Here is a 27,083-nt window from a genome sequence, read left to right as displayed (position 1 = left end):
TAAAATGTATAGTCTCTCATTTTAGCATTTTTTTTTTATTTTTCCAGTTTCAGAGGGTTCTTTTTTAATTCTCAATTTTCACTATCATTTTTTCATAATTTTGCTAATATTAATATAACTTTGGTCATTTTGTTTTAATTATTGGCATGATATTAACTTTTCAGTTCTCAGGCAAGGTCTCATTTTCTTCAATTTCTTTTAGAAAAAGAAAATGAATGGCATAGAAAAATTCTGAGACTGTTCTTTCTATCCTCTTGAGAGGAAGCAACCTAAAAGAAGTACATAATAACTTTTCTTAGCACCCATTGTAAGCATTGAAGCAATAGAAAATATTTCTCTGCTGCTGAGAAGTGCACTCAGATTATCTTCCCCCCTACCCTCTGCCAAGTCACAAAATGCAAAACCTAAAATGTAGAATCTACTGATACTGACTGAAGCTGAACATTGATCCCCTGTATTATGGGAGGGTGCAAACCACTACTTCATACCTTATTGCTCCATCCCTACTGCTGAAGTTGAATGAATATTTTCTAAATGGATGCTTAGTCTGGGCTTAAGCTGAAATAACATGCAAAGTTGAGATTCCACAAAATAAGAAGGAATTGATGGTGGGCACCAAGGTCATTGTAGAAAGTTAAAGAACAACTAGTGGAGAGGATGTGAATTAGAGTGGACTGGTTGATCTGGCGTCAATACAGTCTCCTCTTAACTTCTTATCCGGTATGCCTTAATTAATATAAGGAGCAAAAAGTAGTAAGCACAAGCCTTTAATTCATCTTACCCTGACCAACCTAAAATGTATTTATTAGGAAGCATAGAAGTTTTCTGGACATAATATTCTGGAAATATGTAATACAAAAATTGATGATTACTTTGGCTTTCATTCCTCTCATTAATGTTTAAATACGCAGATTTCTTAAAGGATGGATAGTCTTATTTCTACTTAGTTCTAATTGCAAATAATGAACCCAATGGCTCAAATCAGAAGACATAGCTTGCAAAGAAAGTGGAAAATTAGAGATTTTCAGTTAAGCAGTGCGGTTGTATTTAAAAGTGCAGGAGAGTGGGGTGTTCACTGCTTATCAAAATTTCACAGATGTGTCTGTGAGTAAGATTTTGCAAGGAACGGGGAAATGGCTGGACAGTATTTGTTTACTGTATGTTTCTAAACCACATAGATTACTCAAAGAAAAATATACACATAAAATAAACCACAAAACTTTTAAAATTAATGCTTGCAGTGCAAGTGAATCCTTGTAAATTGGATTGTCTATAAAATAAGTAATGATGAGGGCTATTTTTTATAAGTATGATGTCTGCCAGTGTTCATCATATGGCATTAGAAAAAAATGCAAAATTAGAGATCCAAGCAGCAACCCTACTCTTTTCAGCTATCTGCCAAATGTTATGTTTTGCTTTCATTTTAATTTAAGAATTTTGAAGCAAGAGACAAAGATATTCAACTTGGTTTTTATCAATCTGGAAAACTCAGGCTTAGAAGAAAATCTTGTTTCTAAATCAGTCTCTAATTTTTTTTCTCTTTCAGCCTTAAGAAGCAAATAGGTGGCCTGAATTCTGTATACCTATTTCCTATTGCAATAGTGCTAAGTAAGTTACATGCTCTTCACTTCTCTCTGTATGAGCATGGACATGAATTTGAAAAGTATCTGTAGGCAGCACAGAGGAAAATTACTTTTAGATCTCTGTCATCTCCCTATGGATAGTTTCACATTTATGTGCCACTACACTCTTCTGTATGTAACATACAAAGGATCACTCAGCAGCACATAGTATCCTTAATTGTAGCATTATGCAAAAAATGCCAAGAAAAGTTTGTTATGAGTCTAACTCAATACCCTATCAAAGAGCAAGGACCTGCCCATCAGCATTTCTTTTCCATTTAAACAAGTTAATTTTTTTATACTGCTTTCAGTAGGCAGACAACACTCTAAAAGGATGTCCCATAAAAGAGTTACATTACTAAAATCTAGTGCCTGATTATTTATCATACTGATTGTGTGATTTAATAAAAATTAACATTTTATACCTTTTCATGAACCTTTTGCCCTGGCTCCATTCCTTCAATATGCTCTGATTCAGCAGATCCTTCACCAGCTGCCATTTTCCTTTGAATGTGTGCATTTTGTTCACGCAAAGCTACAATCTGCAAAAGAAAGAAAATAAGGGGTCAATATACATGAGAAACCAGAAAACTACTGAGCAGGTGATTTGTTAAATCTATTAACAATTCAGTGCTATGTTGGCCATTTGTGGCATTTGCAAAACTATTAAATGCAAAGAGGTTTAAAAAACAAACATATTAACCATGTCTAAAGGCCATTAAGGATACAAAGGAACCAATAAATGACATGATAGTCACCACTGTCTTGCCTTCTATCCTTCCTTTGTACTAGCATCCTTGTTTGTGTTTTTTTTTAAGCTTGAAAGATGAAAGAGCAGTTAGTCATTGATTTTTTAACACTGCGAGAAGAAGACTCATTCTTTTATATAGAATTCAATGGATGCCAGACTGGTATCGTAGCAAAACAGTACCAAAAGGCTATGAATTAAAACCAAGTGATGTAAATCAAAGTGTTAGTTTTCCATCAGCTTCCCATCTGTTAGTAACAGCAACATACGTTTTACATGGTTTTTTTAAGAAAAACATGTACATTAACACCCTCTACTATGGTATTCATTGACTGTTTTAGCACATATTCAAGCAGGTTTTATCGTTTTTAAAATATTAGTTATTTATTGGTAGTGCTACTAAAAATCCCATTTAATGGTTATGTTTAAATGCTGATTGTAAAGATCGTTTGAATCTCTCTGACCAATATTTGAGATATCAGGGACACACCATTTCAAACAACTTTTCCTTAATATAAATGTTGAAAACTGCTGTAATATGAGTCAGGCTGATTCACTGCTCACTAAATTCCAAGTTACAGCCCTTGTAGAAGTCATGTGACTCCCACTGACTTCAGTGCCAAGACCAACACTTGAGGGCAACATTTCATCCAAGGCAATTATAGGAAACTGTAAGAGTGGGAATTAAAACTGTCTGAGACTATCTGCGTCTTTGGGTTGTACAAATACGCTGAGCTTTAAAACATTTTGTTTAAGTAAGAGAATTACATGTGTCCCAACTAACAGAAAAAGCTCTGTATGATTAGCATAGTCTCACTTTGTACACATTAATTGGTAATTTAATAATTGTGGGTATTTTTCTGAATAGCTTCACTCAGTTCTTTTTCTTTGGGGTTCAAATAGTTCTCAAATCAAACCTACTGCAATCATGGTTCCCACCAAACAAAATTAGGCATCAGTTAGTGGCAAAAGAGACTTTCAGGTGGATTAAATGAGATACTTCAACGTATGTGTTATAGAATTCTGATTTATGTAATGCAATTATGGATAATTTGAAAAAAAATGTAAAATCACAGGATATGTTAACTGGCAGACAAAAATAGATCTGAGTTTTTCATATGATAATCTTTTGTTGATCCATTAAAGTGAAGACATCACTATGCCTCTATTTTGAATTATCATCTACATCTAATGCAAATCCTTACACCTCTTTAGCTCAATAAGAATGCTGTTTAAATGTATTCCAAAATAGTTCAATTTTTCTTAGCCTCTATTGGTCTTTAGATACCATGAGACCACCACTTTCCAAGTAAGTAAATAAATGAATTTTTAAAAAATCAATTGTTCCTTCAATGTAAAAGGCAAATAAAAGAATACAATATCATGTACCATTATTTGGAGGGATTTTCTTGATTTTCTAATGTTAGGGAACAATCTCTTTTCCAAAAATCCATCCTTGTTCAACCTTACTAATTCAAAGATTTTATCACTGTAATGAATGCACAGTAAATATATACAGGAACAACACAGAGTTTGAAGTCTGGCACATCTTAAAAGTTTTAGCTCTAGGGTAGTCATCATATAACAGATCAAAATTGTGAATAAGCACACAGCTAACTTGTTTTCATACTTGTTCTATTCTTGATTTAAAGAATATATTAAGGCAGAATTAATGTTCCTAAGGGAGGATGGAAACTCTCCAGTGTCTTACAAATAAACATGAATTTTTGCTTTTCACTTTGGTCAAGCAAAAGGTTTTTAATTGCTATCCTGCTTCTTTTTATTACTTACTTATTTCTTACTTAACTTTCAATAATGTGCAAATCATTTGCAAATGTGCTAATTTAATCAATGAACCATTTCTGTAACTGTCTAAACAGGTAGCCAAAGCATAGCACAAGGGATAATGATGAAGACAAAGTGAAGGTGAAGACATAGATGACTCTAAATTTTTTCCTAGGTAGACCCTGAATCTTCTTCAATTTTAATGATTATTACAACAGCAGACAATGATAATATCAGAGATCTAACTAAGAAAATGACTGTTCAACATAGATAAAATTCAGTAATATTATTTTTAAGAAGTGCATTTTTGTTCTATTGATGCTTTTATGTTTATTATTTTCAGCTTCAAATATCTACTACAAAACATGTCCACAGATAGCTTTCCAAGTATGTACATACTATCTAACCTTCTAAGGTTAAATGATTAATGGTTTGCATGCTAAGTTCCTTTTTTAAAAAGTAAAAGGTAATATTCTTAAGGATGGTATCATAGCTACTGAAAACAAACCAAAAGAACCCCAACTCCCAAGACAGATTACTAGAAAATAAATTTGGATAAACACATTAATCTATTTAGCATTGTTGTACCCAAAACTGGAAATCAACCTGAATATTCAAGTCCAAATTTTATCTTCTAGAATACGATCAAATATATCATGTATTTTTTCCTTATCAGCTACTAATTATGGACCTCAAATGATTAGATTCCTTTTCCAAAATCAGAGACATTATTTTTCTATTTAGCACACTTGACATGGACCACAGCAACACCTTTCAATGAGACTCTAAACAAGAATGTAAAATTTCGAGTCTCCCCGTAGTTAAGTCTAAAGATAGCTTTCTGTCACAAGTCTAAATTTGTCTCCCTGTTTTTTTGCCAAACTCAGTCAGCAGAACCGAAAAGTTCTTATTTTTTATTATTGAGAAAAATGAAGCAATTTTTGTCAGTTTAAGAACAAAATATAGAGTATTACTTTTCTAGTTGGACCTTTCTAACTTTTGTAGCTTAAGCCCATGAAAATACCCTCTACCCTGAAGAGTTCCTTTAGCTTATTCTCATCTCACAGGCATGTTGATCTTCAACATTCTTATCACTTTTGTATGTTAGTTTTCTGACTGAGAAGCAACATTGAAACTTTAAAGAATTTCCATTGATTTAGATTCTGGCTTTCAGATGTCAAAGGTACTTTGAGACAAATGGCACAATTTCTAAAGTCCTACTCTGTTGTAATAATTCTGAACATAACCTTATGCAACTTCAGCCTTTTTGTCTCAACTCTGAAATAATTTCAACACTCCTAAAGCCCAGCTTTTAGAGTTACAATTTTGGTGAGTATCCTCACTATATTACCTACATAAATTCCCTCCAAAATCTTAGCAGAATTTGTGTCCATTATCTATAGACAGTGCTGAAATATGTTTCTTAGGAAGTTAGGATTCAACAATTCAGACTCAAAATTTGAAGTGGTCTCCATTTCTATAAATGGCCAAATCTACATATCATGCCTAAACACTTAATAGTCTGAATCCAGGTATTCAGAGATTATTAATTTCAAATATTAGATACATCATAGAACAGAATATGAATACATAAGCCAGAACTGATTGGAAGAAGTAACAGATGGAACCATACGCATCAACCATGTTGGTTAAAAGGAAAATGTAATAAGATAATAATTTCATAATGATATAGACAACATCAGACTATAAATCAGTAAGCAATAGCATAAATTCCATCTATTTAGCAAGGGAAACAGTCTGATTACTAACCACAGTAGAACACTAAGATTTAAAATTTAAAGAAATGAAAGATTCACATTGTGGTTGAAAAAAACTACAAAATTTTGAAGGATAACCAAAAAGGAAAGGAAAAACTAACACACAAAAATGGCAAAATATGTCAATAGGTTTATTAGACTAAATAAAAATAAACTGGAACACACAAGATATACATGAAGATGCAATGGATTTATTCACAGCACAAAGTCTCTCATGAGACACAGAAGGAAGCAGGAAAAGTATTATTCTATATTTTTACTTTGAGTATACTGCAAATTAACTAATTTAAAATTATTTGAGAGGTGTGAGATCAGAATTCATTTCTAAATATATGAAATCCTAAATGACTGTGTACCTCTGCTGCTGAAACTTGAGTGCCATTTGTTACCTCATTGCAGTTTCAGGCTTCAGGTAATTAACTTTACTATGAATACTTAATATAATTCTCTATTTAGTGATAGGACAAGGGGGATGCCCTTAATCTGAAGTAGGGTAGGTTTAGATTAGATATTAAGAAGAAGTTCTTGACTTCTTATGAAGGTCCAGTGCATCATCACTTTATGAACAGGTTGCCCCGACAAATTGTGGACTCCCCATTCCCAACAGAAGGTGTTCAAGGCCGGGTTGGATAAAGTTCTGAGAAAGCTGGTCTATTGGAAGGTGTTCCTGCCTGTGGCAGGGGAGTTGGAACTAGATAATCCTTAAGGTGTCTTCCAACCTAAATCTTTCTACGATTCTGGGATTCTAAAACAGCAATGAAAAGGAACTACCAACTTATTAGACTTGTTTTTTTATTAAGTTGCCTACATCGGATACATTTTTAATTGTGCACTTGGTCTGTGCTGTCTCATGTCATTCAAAAATCTCTTATATTTATAGAACTTTGGTCTCGTCTCTTTACTGCTGTACACAAATCTTGAGCATCAATGAGCTATTATATTTCTGCAGAGCAGTAAACTGTCTCACTGCAAAACTTCCCCACAAAGCACCAGCATTCAACCCCTTATGGTTTTGCTCAGGGACAAGTGATATTTTGGCTGCTTTCTGCCCTATGTTTCAGTGTTCTGGGCTTTTTTGTGGCCATGTGCTAAAAGAAAGATGACTGCTACTTTGCAAGTAGCTACATGCTACTTTGCATGTGTAAGAACAAACCTGCAATAATTTCTGATTTTCTTCATCAAAATACCTCAAAACCAATAAGAAATCAGCATATAACCTACAAAACACTAAGAAACTTGTCAGGTATCTTTGTTCAGATAATAGATAAAAATGTGTGAGAAAATATTTCCCTGTTCAAATATTAAGTGGAAATCCCTCGAGATTGGTGGAAAGAAACTAAATGCATTCCTTTCTCTGTTATGGATAATGGTGATATTTGGTCCATAAATAGCACTGACAACTTCGGAAGGAAAAATGACAACTTTAGATAGGAAGAATGATTTTGTAATTGAAAACTCAAGTGGATTCATGATTTGGAACTCTGAGATGATTGCTGCTGGTGGTGATTAGGTTCGAGGTGAATGAGAGAATACTGACCAGTGAGGGACCAGACAAAATAATCCCCTTACCACTAGGCTTTTCCAGTAAGTGTTCTGGCACCCTTGGGGAGAAGCTGTTGTTACTATCAATTGTATAATATACTGTAAAGTTCAAAAATAGCATTCTGGGCACTTTTCTACCCAAAGCAATTTCCTTTGCTTGAAATCTTGGTCCCCAAGGCCTTGTTCCCAATGCTGTTGTTCTGTAAAAAAGGATCACTGCGTATCTGACCCCAGCACAGAGCATGGTCTACATACAGAAAAAATATAGTTTCAGCCTTTGGCATCAGGTATCACCCAGCGACTTGGGGCAGAATTACAATAACTAAACGGAAAATTTTGATTTTATCTGGCTGGCACACTGCAGCATAACTGAAAAGCTAAGTGTTGAGTGCTTAGATTAAAGTGGTTAGCTGATTCCTTCTATAAACACTGGGAGAGGAACATCACCAGTGGGTCACCTATGTCTGAAGTAGGTGGGATTAACACCATGCATTTATTTTTTCCTGACTGGAGGGAAAACAGACTAGAGAATCCCATTATTAGGGCTAAATTAAAACTAAATATACACTATCAAAGGACTGAAGAAATTCCAGAAATAACTCAAGTATGAAGTAAAAAGCATTTCTGTAATATGCACTAACCTGGTCCTCCCACTTCTGAGACACATTGAGGAAAACTGTTGTCTTTTGCATGCATACTTCCCTTCTCCCAGTGTGATACAGTACAGAGCACTGTACACAGTACAGTATAGAGAAAAAAAAATATATATGCTCTCAAAAGTATATGGCCTCTTTGTAGGCAAAATAAAATCCTCTTCTAATTTTTAAAATAGTTACATAATCAATTTCTCTATTGTTGTTTTCTTTACTGTTTTTGCTATTTAAATTATATTTGAAACTATTTGCCAGTAATGGATTTAAATGTTATTACTGCAAGCATCTTGATATAATTTTGCTTTTCACTGAATAAATTACAGTATGTAGAGATATAAGGGTATTTAATTAATACATATTTCAGGCCAAATGTCTACAGAGGTTTCTCTCTGTAGGATTCTTTTAATATTTAAAATAGACTCTTTTTTTGTTTAATTATCTCAATTTTTCCACTTTGAATTTATTTATCATTAAATTGGTTTAGAACAAGATGAATATACTGTTTTGTTGTTAACAGAGGCTCTAAACACACATATATAGTGTTGGACTGTTCTCCAAAACCAGTAAGAACCTGGATCACTTAAAAAATATAAGGCTTAAGAGAAAACAATTATTTTAAGCTTTTGAAAAGCTTGTCCTACTTTAAACCACTGAATTTGTTTCTGTGATTTTCCAACATTGAAACAAATCTGTCCCAGGCAATTAAACTCACTGATTTCATGTTTTTCACTTTGCTACAGATGACAGATATAGAAGAATTTTTCTTCAATTACCTCTTATTAAAGTGTTTCTTTTTACGTATATAGTATACTAAACCAAACTTCTTGTGACTATGTTGTGCCAATTTTTCATCCAGATCTTATTTAAATAAGTCCTTCAGAGAACAGTGAAATTACCTACTTGGATTTCCTCCTACTATATTCTTAACAGTTTATATTTAAATAGTGCTAAATAGGAAATTTCAGTCTACTGAAAATGTAATTCAGATTGCTGGACCACCTTCTGACCTTGCTTTAATTTTGTCAGGGATAGCTGTGTTAAGCTTTAAGCAATTTCTATAATTTTATATGGTAGATATTGTGCAGCACAGAAAATAAAGGATGCTTAGAGACTAAGGTGATTTCCTTCTGTTTCAATTAAATCCTGATTCATAAACATAAGCCTTTTCCAGTTATATATCTAATTTGTATTGAACTCAACACACACAGCCTTTCAGAAGCCACTGGTTAGAGAGATCAGAGATATTCAAACAGGGGCATTGAAATTGTTTCAATTGTACAATAAATTTGTTGTTATCAATATTTTATTTTAGCTATAGGGACAAAAATGAACATTCATTTTCCACACATTTAAATGTAACTTTTGGAAGGAATTATAATGGTTATCAGCATTTTTTATTATCAGGGTCTTGTATAAACAATACACTGTACTTCTTTCACTCTTGTGGACTACAAACACAGTGCAGGATACACACCAAGATGGGCAGGAGTGTTGATCTATTGTAGGAAGGCTCTGCAAAGGCATCTGGACAGGCTGGATCAACGGGCTAAGGCCAATGATATGAGATTCAACATGCAAAGTGCCGGGTCCTGCACTTGGGTCACAATAACCCCATGCAGTGCTACAGGCTGGAGAAGAGTGACTGGAAAAGGACCTTGGTGGGGGACTGATCAACAGCCAGCTGAACATGAGCCAGCAGTGTGCCCAGGTGGTCAAGAAGGCCAACGGCATCCTGGCCTGTATCAGGAATAGTGTGGCCAGTAGGACTAGGTAAGGGATTGTCCATCTGTACTCGGTGCTGGTAATGCTGAACCTGGAATCCTGTTTGGCCCCTCACTAAAAAAAAAGACGTTGAGGTGCTGGAGTGTGTCCCGAGAAGGGCAACAAAGCTGGTAAAGGAGCTGGAGCAGAAGTTTGATGAGGAGTGGCTGAGGGAACAGGAGGTCTTTAACCTGGAGAAAAGGAGGCCTGAGGGGACCTCATCAATCTCTGCAACTACCTGACAGGAGGTTGTAGCAAGATGGGTGTAAGTCTCTTCTCCCAGGTAACAAGCAATACAATAACAGGAAATGGCCTCAAGTTGCACCAGGGGAGGTTTCAATTGGATATTAGGAAAAATTTCTCCACTGAAAGGGTGGTCAGGCATTAGAACAGGCTGCCCAAGGAAGTGGTAGAGTCACCATCCCTGAAGGTATTTAAAAGACGTGTAGATGTGACACTCTGGGACATGGTTTAGGGATCAACTTGGCAGTCCTGAGTTAGCAGTTGGACTCAGTGATCTTAGAGGTCTTTTCCAACCTTAAGGATTCTATGATTGCATAATTCTATGAATGCCTGCTGTAAATTGGAAGAACAGGACTTACATAAAAACCTCAAATATGTAAAAATATTAATTTTAATTGTATTTCTTCACGACTTAAAAGGAATATTTTAATGATCCTACTCACAAGATAATATCAATATTTAATTAGAATCCCACTGAATAGTTTCAGCTTTTACTGCAATTTTAATGACTCTCTCAGTTAAGGTGTGACAGATTCAGCTGCAGCACTTTAAGATGTGCCTCCATCCTCTCAGCCTATCAGCAAAATATCAGAAGCAGCATGAGTAAGCATCCAGGAATTTCTCATCACAAGGTTCCCCTTAAACAGTTTCATAAGAGCACCAAAGTGTTTCCCAAAACCCAGGGCACCCAAACACCTTCTCAGCATTCTTTACTAGACAACAGCAGAAGATAAGTCTGAGATTCACAAACTTGCCTAATAATGTAAATTCCTCCTCTTCGACCAAGGTAGATAACTTTGATAGATAGGATAAAGAAGGGACTAAGACAAAACCAGATATATTTCCTTTCCCTGCAGAAAAGCAAATGCGGAATTTTGGAGTTATCCATTTGTAAATTAAGTTAATTAATGCACACGGAAAAGTGAGGTTTTGGCTTCTAGTGGTGGAAAGGGATGTTTTTTCCTAGAGTGGTAGCTAAAATCTCAGTATGTGTCAGCATCATGATCAAATGAACTGCACAGGACTGATGACTATGTACATAGCATTTGAGAGAGTGAATGCAAGATACTCTTCAGGCTATCATAAATGCACATTCCGATTTCATAAACGAAACACATAAATCCCTACAAAGTATTTTGAAACAATATATTAAAAATGAATCTCCATGAAGATGACTTTGGTTTTGAAATGCTTTCGTTTTTCCATTCAGCAATGCAGGTTCTGAGCTTTGCAACCAGCTATATTTAAAAGTGCAAACATGTACTTAAGGCTTTATTTTCACAACAGGTAGGAGTTAAAATACCTATGGACCATACAGCATTATAATCAACATTAGCCACACTTCAAGTGAACAAAATATAAAGCCTTTTCAGATTGAAAAAACAACTTTGGAAGTCAGGGAATGAAACCGTCAGCCCTAAAAATACACTCTGATCTTACTTTGGGGAAGAGAATTTTTTTTTTAATTGAGCACTTTGTCTTCTCTCCTATTCAACTCTGCAAAACAAAAAGAATCAGTGAAATCTGCAAGTAGACTGTTTTTAGTACTCTGAAAATTCACTTGTGAACTAAGTGTTTCTGTCTGACTGACAACTTCAGCTAGGTTTATTTTCTATTTGCCTGGATTTCAGTGTATTTTATTGTTATTTAATGGTAAGCTTTCTAGAAACTTTACACAACTGAGTCCTTAAAAACCTGTCCTGACATGTAAAGAAAAATATTGCTTTTTTCAAAGAAAAAAAATATAGAAATTGTAATACATATTTTCAACATATTTACATTATGTATTCTTCCCTTCCTTCCTTTTTGAGATTGCTGACCTTTTATAAATATTGCTGTTTAGCTTTTGTTGCTATGCAGAGGTAATAATTAAGGTGAAATCATCCTCATGAGGAAGTCTTTATAACCTTTGGAGATCAAACAGTAGTAGAAAATCAGACTAATGGAAAAAAATAATGGAAATAAAAAAATGTAGGATACTTAGTACACTGAGCTCCAGCCCTCTTTTATGGTTTAAGTAGGTCTTTACTCTCTATGCTTCAGGTTCTGTCAAAGAAAGCTAAAACCTCTTGCTTCTGCAGTTTCTGATGTTTCTTGATTATTTTATTCTTAAAATCTTGATGTTGGCACTTCCCTCTGTGTCCCTGTTTGTATGGGGCTAGCACTTTCAGACTCCGCTTTCATGTCACTGAAGTGCAAGTAATGAATGAAAACATGCAAAAATGACTGGAAATGCTCAGATTCTTTGGCAGATTCATAATTTTAAATGGAAAACATGAAAATACTAACCACATGGTCTCTTACTGTTGATGGTCTGTGCTTATGATAACTATTGACAGGTCCTGGCTGTTTTATTGACGTGCCCATGGAGGTCACTTGTGTTCGTGACAAGGGTGCTGCGGCCGAGGGGCAGCATCCGGCTGTGGCACTCTGCTGGCTGCCATCCCTCTACACCATTGCTGAGCCCTGACTCCTTCTGAACACTGAATACCTGGATCAGCAGTAATTTTTACACTCTAGAAGTAATACACTAACATTTTAGGCTGGTAATAAGGCAGTATGGTCTATTAGACTCCTTCACTTCATTACGAATTCTGAACCAAATTGTTACTGAGTAACCACCTGTCTTGCGCTATTAGGTGTAGTCTAGAGCACGCACTGCTTATTTCTATGGCAGCATTTTGTAAACAGAATAGGAGTAATTTAAAGCAATTGTGCAGGTGCTATTACAGAAAAGAATATCTGTCACGATTTTTCACAGAAGATTACCAGGAGCATTTCAGTATATTTTCTGCAGAAACCCTTAGTAAGTAAACAAAAAAAAAGAACTGTCTTTTACAGAGGCTAACACAATGGAAAAATAATGACAAATATCAATCACATAGTTGCATTATACTGTCTATTTGACACCTACTGACTAATTTCTTTTGTTGCCTTTTTTTTTCCTAGCCAAGCTCAACAAAACAGTAGCAAAAATTGCTGTTCTTTCATTATTACTCTCACAAAGACACTAGTAATGTACCAAAACCAGTATTCAGAAACTCCAGAGTTCATTAGTAGGACAGTGTTTGATTTCCAGCTGGTCAGAGCTGAGGATGGACTTGGCAGAAACATTGAAATATTCATCCTTTTCAACAATATATGAGTTATTGAAATATATATACATATTTTGAATATATATATATAAATATATGATTATATATATACAGATATTTTTAAAATATAATTGCATACAGTTGCTGTGAGTACATAAGCATTTAATTAAAAGTACCCCTGTTTAAGGTATATAATTCGGTTTGAAAAATCCGGCTCAGGTTGAAATGGAGTGTTTAGCTGTTTGCATTGCAAATCTATTTTCCTCTTCTGGTTACATTACTGTGTTTCCCTATGTGTAAAAACGGTCTTCCCCAAATGAAATTTGGTATTCTTTGTCTTCATATTATCACCTAGAGACTTCGAGATTGTTTAGATTTATTTTGCCTAGACATGTCTGTTATGAAAACCACTATTCTGAATGTGTAGTCAGTTTTATTATATTTTTCTATACAGTGTATCTGTATTAAAATCACCATCTGTGTTTCTGATTGTAGAAAACATGAAAATACAATAGATAGACAGGATATGAGAGATATCCAGAAAGGAAATGAACCTTACCCCAGAACTATAATTAAACAATATCAAAGCCCTGATCTGCATGTACCAACTGAAGAAATCCCAACTTAAATGTAATTCCCAGTCTGCTGAAACTGAAGCACAGTAAAGTGAATTAAAGTCTGTATTTCAAATATTAAACTAAATGTACCCATTTATTTTTAGTCAAGATCTTAATACTTTTCAATGACATTCATACCGGGAATAATTTTTTCCCCAGATTTCTCCAGTGAAAATCAAGGATATAGGCCTTACTGATAAAAATTTTATCTATTTCTTAATGATAAAGAACATTCATTACAAGTGAAACGTCTAAAATAATGTTTTTATCCTAGGATTACTGCAGAAAGGAATCTGATAGCCACTTTCTAATGCCATGGAATTATACATACGGTTTCTTTTTTTCTTCTTCTTTTTCTGTAACCATGTATTCCACATGGTTAAAGGTGTCTAAATTACACTCTCCAGGTGCAAAGTCAAGCAAGCAGGTTCAATTTTTTTATAGACTTAGGCAAGTCAAGCCCACTGCGGCTCCTCTTGGGATAATTCTACCTATACATTGATAGTCCCTAGCAATAATAATGAAGATTATTTATTATTTCCTAATGCTGACATTTCCTAACCAAACCCAAAATATTTCTTACATTTTTGGATTCCAAGTAAAATTATTTCTATATTTATTTCTATTACAGGCCTATGATGGGTAGTTGTTTGCACAAAATTAAAAAGAAAATATTTAAGACATCTTACTAGTTGACTAAGTTATGAATTTGCAGAATACTCTTAGAGCTGCATGTACACTGTTGGGTTGAGGTGATCCAATGAGAATACACAAATGACACATTTTCTGGTTCATATGTTAATGGGAATATTGATTAATAAATATGAACCTACTGAAGCTTGAAGTTTATTTTATTTATTGACTCATCATTAATATAAATATTTTATTCAAATGCAGCATGTAAGGCTTATCATACATTTTAAAATTCTTATGTGGAGTAATAAGTGTAAAAGATACTGTGATTTCGTTATATATTTAAAATCTGGTTTGAGAGTCAGTAGATGATCTTAACAAATCATCTAATATTCAACAAATATACACAAAATTGCATAATCATTCCAAAGAAGCACATTGAACAAATGTTAAAACAATGTATTATTCCAGCAGATTAAAAACAAAGGATATTGAGTATGTGTTTTGCATTTTCATCAAGGTGGATGTGCAAAAACATTGTTAACGGTAAAGAATCAACAAGATTAATTCTTGCAATGAAACAATCTTGATCCACTGGAGCATCTCATTTGACCAACGTCAAATGACCCCAAAGCTGACACAGACAGAAAGATAAGCAACCTGAATTCATACCTCCAGTACTGGATAAAATGGCATCTACTTCAAAGTTTATGAATTCCAAAATAATAGATAAAAGAGAAATTATATAGTCTTTCTGATGTCTCATGGAAGGCATTTTATGAATACTGTGAGCAAATTAAACATTAAATATTAAAATTTTCATGGATATACTTTGTACAAGTGAACTCTACAATGTGCATCAGCTAAGCATACCTTTAAATATATGCTATGCTCTTTACTTTATCAAGTCAGTGTGTTTAAAGGCATTTGCTAACATGACTTTATAAAACCAAGTCTGGTAAGAATTTCATTCCATTGATTTGTTAAGCTCCCTAAACAGATTGCAAAATAGATGACATTAAACTCAAACTGAAATTATCCTGGTAACTAATCTCATGTGACTATGAACAATCCCTAAGCTAACCATACACAAATAACCTTCCAATTTCATTAATCTCCTGGAGTTTTCAGTGTGTTGGGAAATGATCTGCCTTGTGCTATTCCTGTGTTCTTCTTTCAGCTTCTATTTCCTTGGCTGTTATCCCATCTCCTCATTCTCCCTTTTTTCTACTTTGGGTGAGGAATATGTGGTAAATAAGAAATCCAAAACACCTGTGCTAGAAACTCAGAGCTTTCCTACTCTGTAATTATCTGGAATAAAAAGAGAAGATATAAAAGACATGTTTATCGCTCTGAGATATCTTCAGTTTCACAGAGCTCTGTCATATGGTGATATATTTGTTTGCTTTTGTGCAGAAATGTCAGGCATACTCTGGAATCCTTCTTTACTGGTGAATATAAAATATTGTACAGATCCCAAAAATAACACAAATAACTCAACCTGATGAGATCCAGAAAACTGTCCATATGTACTGATTTATTGCAGAGCAGTTTTATGTTATGACCCTTAAACACTGTGTCCTACAGTTATTTGGACTCAGGACCTCATGGAGAGCACTGTTACTTCCTCCCTTGCCCACAGCTCCAGCTTCACTGTTAGGCCACAGTGAACACTCTAGGATTCATACAGAATACTAAGATGCGTGCTGCCCCAGAACAACAATTGTGTGACAGACTGTGCACCTGAGTAGATGCCAGTATAACTATCAGCTGTCAAAAGTCACGTTACACAATTTAGCCAAGTCCACTTGTCAATATTTATGAAGTCAACCATGGCATCCATTAATTCTATTAGATTGCATCCTGCCTTTTCTGCTGTAGAAACAGCTAACCACTCACCCCAGATAAACTAACCTCAATGCTCTTAGGAGAAAGAATATTCAAAACAGATCAGATTAGCCTGAGTTGTGTGAGACCCACACATTGCACAGTTCCTATGATAAGAAAAAGAGTAATTGATGTCCACCCATCTATTGCATAGGTCACTGTACTACCTTAGCTTTACAATAATGCTCTCCATTCCACAGCTATAAAGCAAGAGATACCATGAGGCAAATTTATACTATAAATGATATGGAGCAGGAACCATGTTTCAGGGTTTTTTTATTTTTTTTCAACAAAATGGCATCTTTGTCTTTACTGGAGCTCTGTTGGGAGCGTAGTAATGCAGTAATAATCATAGTAAAAATGTGCAATGAAAGCACTCTGATATAAATGTGAAGATGGAATATATTACTGATAAATGAACCATTATATATTTATATTTCTGCAGTAATCTAAATTGCAATTAGGATTCAGGCAGATTTTTTAGTGCAAAGAGAAATACAGATTCATCCCAAAGGCAAAAGTCTGAAGACTTAGGCCACAGGTATTACAAAAATGAGAATATAAAATTTAAACAAAAGAGTAGTACGACTATTTTCACAGAATTCCTAGTTAAATTCCTTATTTTTACAGAACAGTAGTAGCACCTAATTTGTTTTCATAAAGAGCAACCTATAAAAGAAATGTTTTTAAAACACACAGACACACACAGATATGAAAGAATATGCTGGATTAGGTTTATGCTCATTTTGATGAAGATGCTAATTTTATAGAGACTTTGTGCTGCAAGGTTTAAAGGAAACTGGGAATTTTTAGTCTCCAGTCATAATTTATTTAGTGGTAAAACAAGGCATTAAATCACCCATGTTTCTAACCATGGGGAAATCAAGATCTCATTAAACCAAATGTTTGTCAGACATAAAAATGAAGTAGTTTTGAAGAGATCTGCAAAATACCTTTCTAACATTGTAATGCCCGCTCTTTTAATGTATATTTAAACAATTGCTTCATAGCTGCACAGCAGATTTTGGGGGAAGAGTAAAGAATGAGGAAGTAACAAATCACTGACATTGCTTTTTTACGTTTTGCCAGGTTCCTTTAAGCATTATTTTACTAAACTTAATTTTTTCTTTACTTTAAGGGCAAATAACAGCTTCTAGCAGTTTAAGAGCAATGTATTCATGCTTATTGATACACAGGGATGTGTCATAGCAAAAAATTGAGAAGTGCAAACGATCTCAGGCTGTCTAATGAATAACTGGAGTAGAAAAAAACTTCTTCAATGACAAATCTGTGACACTGGGATTTAATCTAGTCACGAACCTTTAAATAACAAATCCCATTAAAAATTTTTAGAAGTAAATAAAATGAAGGAGAAGTAATTAGCCATGACACAAATGTTCTGAGAAAAATATCAAAGTTGCAGTGAAGATACTTAGTAGCCAGTATTTATCTTTTTGGTGCAACAATCTGACTCCTTCCTCAACAGTAGTAAAACTCTGAAGTACCCTAATCCATTCATATTTGGGATTCTAGAATATTTTATAAAAAAACCCAAAAAGTTACCATTTCTTTATGACATGATATTAAAAGAATATCAACATATACAGAAAAATATGTACAAATTATCAACTATGCAAAAGCAAACATTTTATTAAAACTATTAATCACATTGGTTTTGTGAAGGAATAAAAATCTTCTGTCTTCAGATACATTTTTCCTTAAGCACTCCATGAACACATAAGCATAGACCATGCACCCTTTCTTACAAACTGGATTCTTCTAAAGAACACATAGGAGGCATTCAACTTAGATGAAAAGTCAGTGCAAAATGGGAACATGACATCAGTATTTTAGGATTTGTTACAGGTGGCCACATGCTAAATGGAGGGGAAAGAGAACACAGCATTTCAGGATGTCATTTGAAAACACCCTAAGACATCCGGGCAGCAAAACAATTCTGCTCTGCAAAATCATTTCAGTAAAGACCAAAGCTGGTGAACTCATTTAATATATATGACTGTGTTGCCAACACTACACCATGGCCAACACATAAATAGGCCTAAGTCACTAAGATTTTTGCATAAAAATACTCATATCTGCAAAATCACTATCTGCTGTCATGATAGAATATATATATATATATATATATATATATATATATATATATATATCCAGTCAAAACTGGAAAATTCTTTTCTGTGGTAAGGTTTATGGAAATGGTACTGAGAAACCACTTTTGCAAGTGCAATAGTGATGTTTATCTCAAATATGTCAACAGAAATTATTGTTCTTCAGTTGGAAAATGCATCTACCTTTAGAACTATTCTGCTCAAATTTTAGTGAAATGTGAATTTAGTAAAAAAAAGTGACAATGCAAAATCAGCCCTGTTGCCCTCAACGTCCACAAAAAATTTTAGTGGGTTTTTTCCCTCTGAGATCTTAGATTAGAACGAATTGAAGACATAGAATGAAATAGTTATAGCACCTTAACTAATTCTTGTGCTTAGTTCTTTTTTACTTTGTAAAAAATTAGGCAATGAAGGATGTAGTGCTGCTGTAGTAATCTTCAACTTCTTCAGGTGCCATACTACACTTGCTAATTCAAATGCATAGAGAAATAAATTAATGCTGGGGAATGTGTAGTATAAAACACATCCACAAAAAAATTCATCATTCTGCATCATTACCACATTTAAAACTTAAGGGCAACAATAACTTTCTGCAGACTTAACATTTTACAAGATGGCTAAGGTTAGAGGCAGAACAAAAAGCAATTACATATAGTACATAAAAATTACATTTCAAATCAAGTTATTTTTAATTATTTGTAACTTTGTAGAAAATACATTTTTTGCTATACTTTCATAGGCATTTAAAAATAAACTTCAGCGCACAAAGAAGACCTCTTCAGAGATCTGTGCAAATCAATACCTTAAAAATAATTTTAAAATTAACATATAGGAGAGAGTTCAGAAAGAAATAACTTTGAGTTACACCATTCTGAGGAAATATGTTAAAAGGAGATATTACAGAGGAATGGTGTTTCAGAATTTTCACAAAAAAATATATTCCTCAGGTAACCAGAAACAGATATAAGCCATCTTCCTGGCCTTCTTCAGAAAAAAAAAGGTCCCTGACTTTCACCCACTTCTAACCAGAGTTTTGAGATCCATAATTTCTGGATTTTGGATTTTTGAAATTCTGGGTATACTATATGTTCCAGAAATGCACATGCTAATTTTCCCCGCAAATTATTCCTTTAACAACACTTCTACTAAAAAAATCACTTTCCATTGTATTTACACACAAAGGCCAAGGCCACCAAGAAACTCCTGTAAAAAAAGGTACCTTAAGCTAACAGGAGCTAGAAAAGATGAGCATAAAAATATGTTTTCACATGCAGCCATGGGTAAAAAGACATGCCACATTTAGCTATGGTTTCACTTCAAAATACATATATATTAAATATTACAGAATATTTCACTAGCAGTAATGATGCTGCAATCATGTCTGCAGCATCCCTCAAGGTCAGAGTCAAAACTGTCAGGTGTAACAAGTTTTACTGCATTTTTTATTGTTTTCTTGACTTTCCCTGCATAACAGAAGTTAGGTAACTAACACGGTATTTGTAAGTTCTTTGGTGAATAAATGGCTACATTTTCTGATGTTTCTGGTATAGAACATAAAGAGTCACAAATTGCAAACCATCCTTTCTTTTCAGTGATAAAGCATTCATGAATGCTTTAATAGAAACTGTAAAAACTAGTATTGGGGAACCCTAATGAATAAACTAACCCAATGTCAGGAAGAAACCCTCTGCCCAAACCAGACAATGTATGCAGTTATATGAAGCAGAGATCTATGATCCAAAACTCCTGCAATCTCTCTGAGAGCTCCAGGAATTGAATTTAGCCTCAAAGTTGAGTGAAATTCTGTAGGAGCAAGTGGAAATTGTAACAATGAGGTTTTAAAAGGAACCCTGAGTTAAAAAATGTAATCTATGTGTCAGTTGACAGAAGCACTATGTTATTTGACATTTGGAAATGGCACTGGCAATTTGAACAAATGTCGAGAAGTGCATGGCAGTACAGTGATATATACACTCAAATCAGTGGTTTCTCTAATTTTATATTCTACACAATCCCAGCATTTTCTGGGTTCCTGAAGTCTATATTTGAGATAATAGATGTAATTAAAGCTATATTTTTCATGCCACATTTTCTACTAATTAGGAAAGGTGGAAAAGCCAGCATATTAACCAGAAACAAAATAGTGTTTTACAATGTCACTTATTATAAGAGAAAGTTGTTGAAAGGTGTGAGTAACTGTTTAAAATGGGCAGGAAAAAATTCAAGTGCAAATTAAGCACAGTCATTAAAAAACCCCAAACTTTTCCTCAGTATTGTATTAACTATGTATAAAACTTGATTTTACAAAAAAAGCCTTGAGAAAAAGCTAGAAAGGTCATTTTTTTGAAACTATTTGTCAGAAGTTCTGGGAAACACTGAAATCTGTAAATGGAAATTGCAATAGTTGTCATTTAATGCTGCACATTGCAACAGAAATGGATTTAAAAGCATCACTGTGGGTCATGGTCTATAATCTATGTATCCTTGAACTGTACAAGCCAGTACCACTTGAATTCCTGGGGATATATGGCACTAATGACTAATCTTAGTGTGTTGTTTGCACTTGCCATAATTTAGCATACTTTTAACAAAGACTCACACTCGTAATGGAATAAGAGTATTTCAAAAGCTGTGGAACAAAAGTGGTTATCTTGTCAGTATTTTCATTATTAAAGTTAATTTCCATTAAGATCATAAATGACAAAACTGGGAAGGAAAATTATCATCTCACTTCTCTCACAAATGAGACTCATTCTTGTCAAATTAATGCGTAAAAAAGAAGCCAGTTAGCAGAACGTTGTTCGACTTCGAATATGTTCAGATACTCACTGAAAAAGATCACATTTGCCCAGAAAAATGTGCACAGACAGACAGTATGGTCCACTAAGCTTTGTTACTGGATATACCACTTGCAGCTTGTCTAATTGCTAGCTGCAAATTATAACCCTCAGTGACAAAACTATTTGGACAAACCGTGAGTTATGTGGAAGAAGACAAAAAACCCCATCATTTTAAAAGCACCTGAGGGGTAAGAAAATGTAGCTATGTTTTACAGTAATTTTAACTAAAAACAGATGGTAAATTTATCAGAAAATTGTTAATGCTATCTTCTATTCATCTTAGCTACAATAGACATAATAAACAGGACATCTACCAGTTGTGAATGGCTTCCACTGTAAGCAGAAATGAAAAAAAGACCAGTAATTTTGGGTATATCATGTGATAACCATGGATGAAAAGCAAATATTACAAGCATGACCATGGAATTTAATTACTGTAGACAGTTATCTTGCCCTTGTCTGGATGAAAACTCACTAACATTTTGCTGCTGTGTATAATGGTCCCTTCCACTGCCACTAAGCTGCTGCAGCAAAATAAAATAAATAGTGAAATAAATTTTCCTCTAGTAAAACATATATTTAAAGAATTTTCGATCCACTCTTTAATAAATTATAAACTTTAATAAAGTATAAGCCCATAAGACCAAAGCCCTTCTCTATCACCCTTGTGTAATTGCATATAAATATTAGCTACATAAGCTAAACTTGCCCAACAGGTCCAACTGTCCATCTCACTTGCCCCTGGATTTTCAAGTCAAATGTGTTACTATTGCCTGTCAAATATTAAGTGCTTTGTAAGATTGTGTTATCAACTAGAGCTGAAATCAGCTTTGCCAGTTACAGATGTTTTCACTCTCTTTTTTATTATATATGTAATATGCTATGAAGACTGTAAGATGAGAGCTTATTTACCATCTAATGGTGGAAAGCTATAGTTGTTCTTTCTCAATTTTTGGGTTTTTTATGTATCTCCAATTAGTACTCACAAATGTCTGCAATCTCTCACTGTTGCTCTGTGTCAGAGCCACAGCCACAAGTTTTCAGAGAAAGGTGCGATCTTAACATACACATTTCTACCATTTTTTATCTGATACTTGTCATATATCTAAACATAATTTGTTTAATTAGAGAATTAATTTACTGTGATCATTTTATGTTTAGATATAGATCTGAATATAGTACACTCTTAGAATAGGTATGAGAAAATGGATATGAAAGAAAATATTAATTTTACTGGGAGAACAGACACTGAGACAGGAATGAAGAAACTACTGAAAAACATATTCAATACTCTCAGAAACTTTGACCATTTATTTTCACATATAGTAGAATACATTTTTAAAGCGCTTTATTGCCTGCTTATTCACAGTGGAAACTAGCATAAAACCAGACTTATAAACTGCAGTGCTCTAATTAATTTAGTCTTATTCAAATAACTGTGTGAAAATTATCTGAACTCTTGTTCAAATGCATTAACTGTTTGAAAACTCATTCTCTTCCACATCTCTTCTCATTTCACTCTTTTTTCATTATTATTAAAATGAATTTCCATTTTTCAGCTTTAACAGTTCCTCAAAGGAAATTGGAATAATAATATTCAGATTGTGTTAATGCTCATGTTATGCTTGACTGATTCAGTGTCCTCCTAAATGTTTTTACTATCATGTAGACACAAACTTTGTAAATTTCTCAGGATTTGGGGCAAGAAAATCTAGGGAAGTCCTATTTCAGTTTAATTTATTTGTGTACGCTTTTATTCCTTACTGTCAAAAAAGTTTCACTACATTTTTAAAACTCCAAATAGCAAGGCAATGCTCTAAAACCTGGTCCTATGTCCAGTGAAGTGAATTTGTATTTAACTGAATAATGAACAGGAGGGATTAGAGGAGTGCAATGCATCTCAGTTGGCTTGACTGACCAAAAGAACTGCTTTCTATTTAATAAGCATTAGTGTAAAAACCAAATTACACAACACAGTGTAACTATATAATTTGAACCCAAGTTTTCTGGACGTTATGGAATGGGAGGTTTAAAGAGGCATCTTATTTTTGAACAGATAAAGTGCACTTACTTCACAGACCAAAGGGATGAATCAAAATATCATGTTAGTAGGTTCATAGTTTATCATATTTATAAAAGAGAAGTGCTAATATCTTAGTTGAAGATCTTATTTTTAAGAGATTACTTTAAGGAAGTACCTTTTCTAACTTAAACTGGGAAAAAATACTTTAGGGGTCTCTATTCTACATTATCACACACTATTCTGAATTATAGGTAATTCACTTTTCAAGAATTATTTGGTAGTACTTTAAGTTTGTCTGTGGCTGCTTTCAGTTTCTATCTTAAGCCTGAGTAAAATGACACTGGTAAATGGCCATAACCCAGAGTAGTTTTAATCCAGCTTGCTTGTCTGACCTATTTTTAACAGTGTTAGAAGAACATATCAGGTGGATTCAGAACACGATGGGAATAGTAAAGTCACCAGCAGTCTCTGTTATTTATGCTTTCTGGCCTCAGAATCATCTTTCTGGGGTGCGAAATTCCTTTCTATATGTGTGTACAGTTGTTTGTTCAATACAACTATGTGTTGCTGTTCACCCTTTCAAACAAAACAGACCAGTCTGCAAACGGGAAAAAAATCTCTTGTCCTAGTTCACAATAGTTATATGGCACCATATTTCACCATGATACACTGCAATTAAAAGGGAAGAGATAAACCTACATTTCAAGGTTATCCATAATCCTTCCTCCATCAATGTTAACATTTATATAATGGGTATGTATATGTGTGCATTTTACTTAACAACGTGAAAAATCAGGTTATTGAATTGTTTGTAGTATCTGACGTATTTGTTGGTTCACTCATTTTTCATGTCTGACAAGAAATTTGAGAATCTGACACTAGGTTTGGATTTTGGCTTGCTCAAAATGGAATAGAAGAAGGGAGTAAATCAGTAAATAGAAGGTTGTATTAATCTTGCAGCCACCTTAAACAAGCCTCTCTGAGAAGCTTACTCAGAATGAAATTGATCTTAGGTGTTTGGTTTTTTTTCTGACAGTTTTGAGAAAAGTGACAGGGAACACATGGGACAGATTATTAGAGAAATTTAACCTCAAAAGGGGAGAAAGTGTTTTATGTTACCTCCTGGTTAGCAGCAGCTAGTTCTTCTTCCAGTGCAGAGACTCTTTCTAAAGAAACCCTCAGTCGTTCCCTTACCTAGAAGAAAAATCAAAATATGTGCAGTAACGTAATTTCTATTAGTCTTTAAAGGTTATATAATCTGCCATACACACTACTGTATGTCCTGCCAGTCCATTTGCAGGCATGTGTGCTGTACCCTTTCATGAGACATACTGTGTAGTAAACATTTAAACCTAACTATAGGAAGAGTTAACCCATTAAAATAGGTGTCAAACTTTAAATGTCATATTACTGTTCCACAGTCAGCCTATAATTTTATGAAATACATAGCAAATGCAAATATTTTAAGACCATATTAGGCATAAAAATAAAACTTTCACAATCATCTTTTGCAAGGGATAAGGAAAAAACATTTGCAGGTGGTTTAAGTCCACTCCACAGAAGATAACTACTCTGTTAAGAGTAACTGAATGCAAAAAATTTGTTGCAAAAATAACTTGCAGCATTGCCTTCAGGCACACATACTATAGATTTTTTAATATCATCATGCATTTGTTTCAGTTTTGCAAAAAGTCATAAACAGTGTACACTCCCATAATCAGAAAAGTCTGCTTGTGTTTGCAGCAATTTCATAAATAACCTATTTTGTTCTAAGGATGTTTATGATCTACTAAATTGTTATTACTACTACAATTGTAATTATTACTCAACATTTATTATTAATAATTAATGATAACCTCTGAAGACATATTTACTGCTGTTTGAGTGCTCTGGCTCAGGGTCAGCTCATGTAGCGAGAGACAACCTAAGCTGGCAACGTAGTTGCAGTCTCCCAGTACGATCAAAGGCAAATCAGACCTGAAGTGAACTCCAGTGCTGTGTGTAGGTGACTCTGACTGCCAAGGGACCTGTAGCAACTCCTCTCCTAAACTACATACCTTCACTAGGCACCTCACATTAAATGACTTTGCAACCTGGCTAGTCAGTCAATCCTCAGGATATATTTCTATACATGCTCCACCTACACTGCAGCAATGCTGTTCCAGCTGCTGATCCAAGGATGTTTAATGCTATTAGCAATGTTTGTAGGGTAAGGTAGTATACTCTATCAGACCAAAAGGCATAGCTGGAAAACAAAGTAAAACAAAAATCAATCTTTCATGTACAATAGAACATTATAGATTTTCATGTACAGTTGTTTTTACATAACAGTTGTTTTTACACCCTTGAAAAATACAGGAGATCCCTGAAAAGGTTGTAAATGTCCTAATGCTTTCATATTTTTTCCAGTGATAGCGTTTAGTCTAATAAATATTAACTTTCCTTACATATTTTATTTTCCATTGCTACTGAGAGAAGTGAGATTTTCTAAACAGACTCACTATATTCCAAGATTGATTTAGACTTTATTAGATGAAAAGTACTTAGTAAAACTATAACATAGCATGTTCACTAAATTTTAAAACTAACTAAATCTAAAGATGAAAGACATATTCGGGAAATGAACATTTAAAACTCTTCAGCATTTCTAAGAGATGCATATAGTTGCTTATGAAGTACTTTGAGCCTTTTGCTCCTCTTTACATTCTTCAGCTTTATTAAAAAAGCTCAAAATTTGAGAATTTATTTCATGTATTCACATAAATTAGTGTATAGTTTTACTATACACTAAACAATATTGCTAGCCTTAACAGAACAGAATCATAAGTGATTTTCTCAAAGGAGCAAGAGAAAAGCAAACTGAAGAGTAGTAAGGTGTAAGAAATATTAAATTATCAAGATTAGGAGGAATCTTCAGTTTTTAGTCCCATTTCTGATTTATTAATTTCCCTCTGTTCCTTCAACACTATTAGACTGAAAATATCAACTGTTAATGTTTTCAAAGATGCATGTTGTAGCTTAAATGGACATTTCCCGTAGCGTGTCTTTCTAATCAATAGCTGAGGTGAAGTAACTGACTGCCTGTTCCTTGCTTGAAGTAAATGAAATTTAAGACATCCTGAAGTGCCAGTGACTGAGCAGTCTTGGAGAGGCAGTGGTAAGAGTGCAAATTGCTACAAATTTTTATGACTGTTTCGATTGTTTTCATATGTCAGTACAACGGAATACAGTGAAAAAATGCCACGGAACACAAAATGCTTTTGCTATTTATTAAATTTTTGTACTATTTTTCATCAAAGGTGTACGCAAACACATTTAATCGTAAAGCTTGCTGTCCAAAATGAGCTACATAATTCCTGGAAAACATCCTCATTAGGCTGCAGATTTATGATAGTAACCTATGATCACAGTTATTTTATATAATTTATTTTTTTGTTATTCAATACTAATACATTTAGAATAGGTAAAATTAATGTGAAGTATTAGATTTATTAATGTCAATGTATTAGTAACTTCCATCTAATTCTACTTTTCATAAAAGTGCTTCCCACCAAATGTATAAAGCATCCATTATTCTGGCTATAATTAAAAAATTTTAATTGTTTAAATAGCAAAAATATTTCTTACTTCATTTGTCTTTCTTTTATCCCATTTTTTAGAATCATATTCTCCTTGAAAAACTGTATTATTTCTCCAATTCTTCTACCAGCTTCTAAGATCTGCTTGA

At 33.9% G+C, this 27,083-nt stretch overlaps 1 protein-coding gene across 19 annotated transcripts in view; it reads right to left on the bottom strand.

The window, feature by feature from the left end:
* The window catches only part of PPFIA2 (PTPRF interacting protein alpha 2), a 321,066-nt gene that overhangs the window by 81,040 nt on the left and 212,943 nt on the right, over positions 1-27,083 (bottom strand). For 17 of the 19 annotated variants that reach the window (XM_064655565.1, XM_064655547.1, XM_064655551.1 and 14 more), the window contains 2 exons: positions 24,476-24,550; positions 2,048-2,164 (listed from right to left, as the gene is read on the bottom strand). In XM_064655565.1, the coding sequence (XP_064511635.1) occupies positions 2,048-2,164; positions 24,476-24,550 (192 nt within the window). The remainder of the gene's footprint in view (positions 1-2,047; positions 2,165-24,475; positions 24,551-27,083) is intronic. The other 2 variants (XM_064655552.1, XM_064655564.1) reach the window with 1 other exon arrangement.

The sequence above is a fragment of the Pseudopipra pipra genome, chromosome 5, assembly GCF_036250125.1.
Source record: "Pseudopipra pipra isolate bDixPip1 chromosome 5, bDixPip1.hap1, whole genome shotgun sequence".
In the NCBI taxonomy this organism is placed as follows: Eukaryota; Metazoa; Chordata; class Aves; order Passeriformes; family Pipridae; genus Pseudopipra; species Pseudopipra pipra.
This window is presented reverse-complemented; position numbering and strand designations above follow the sequence as displayed.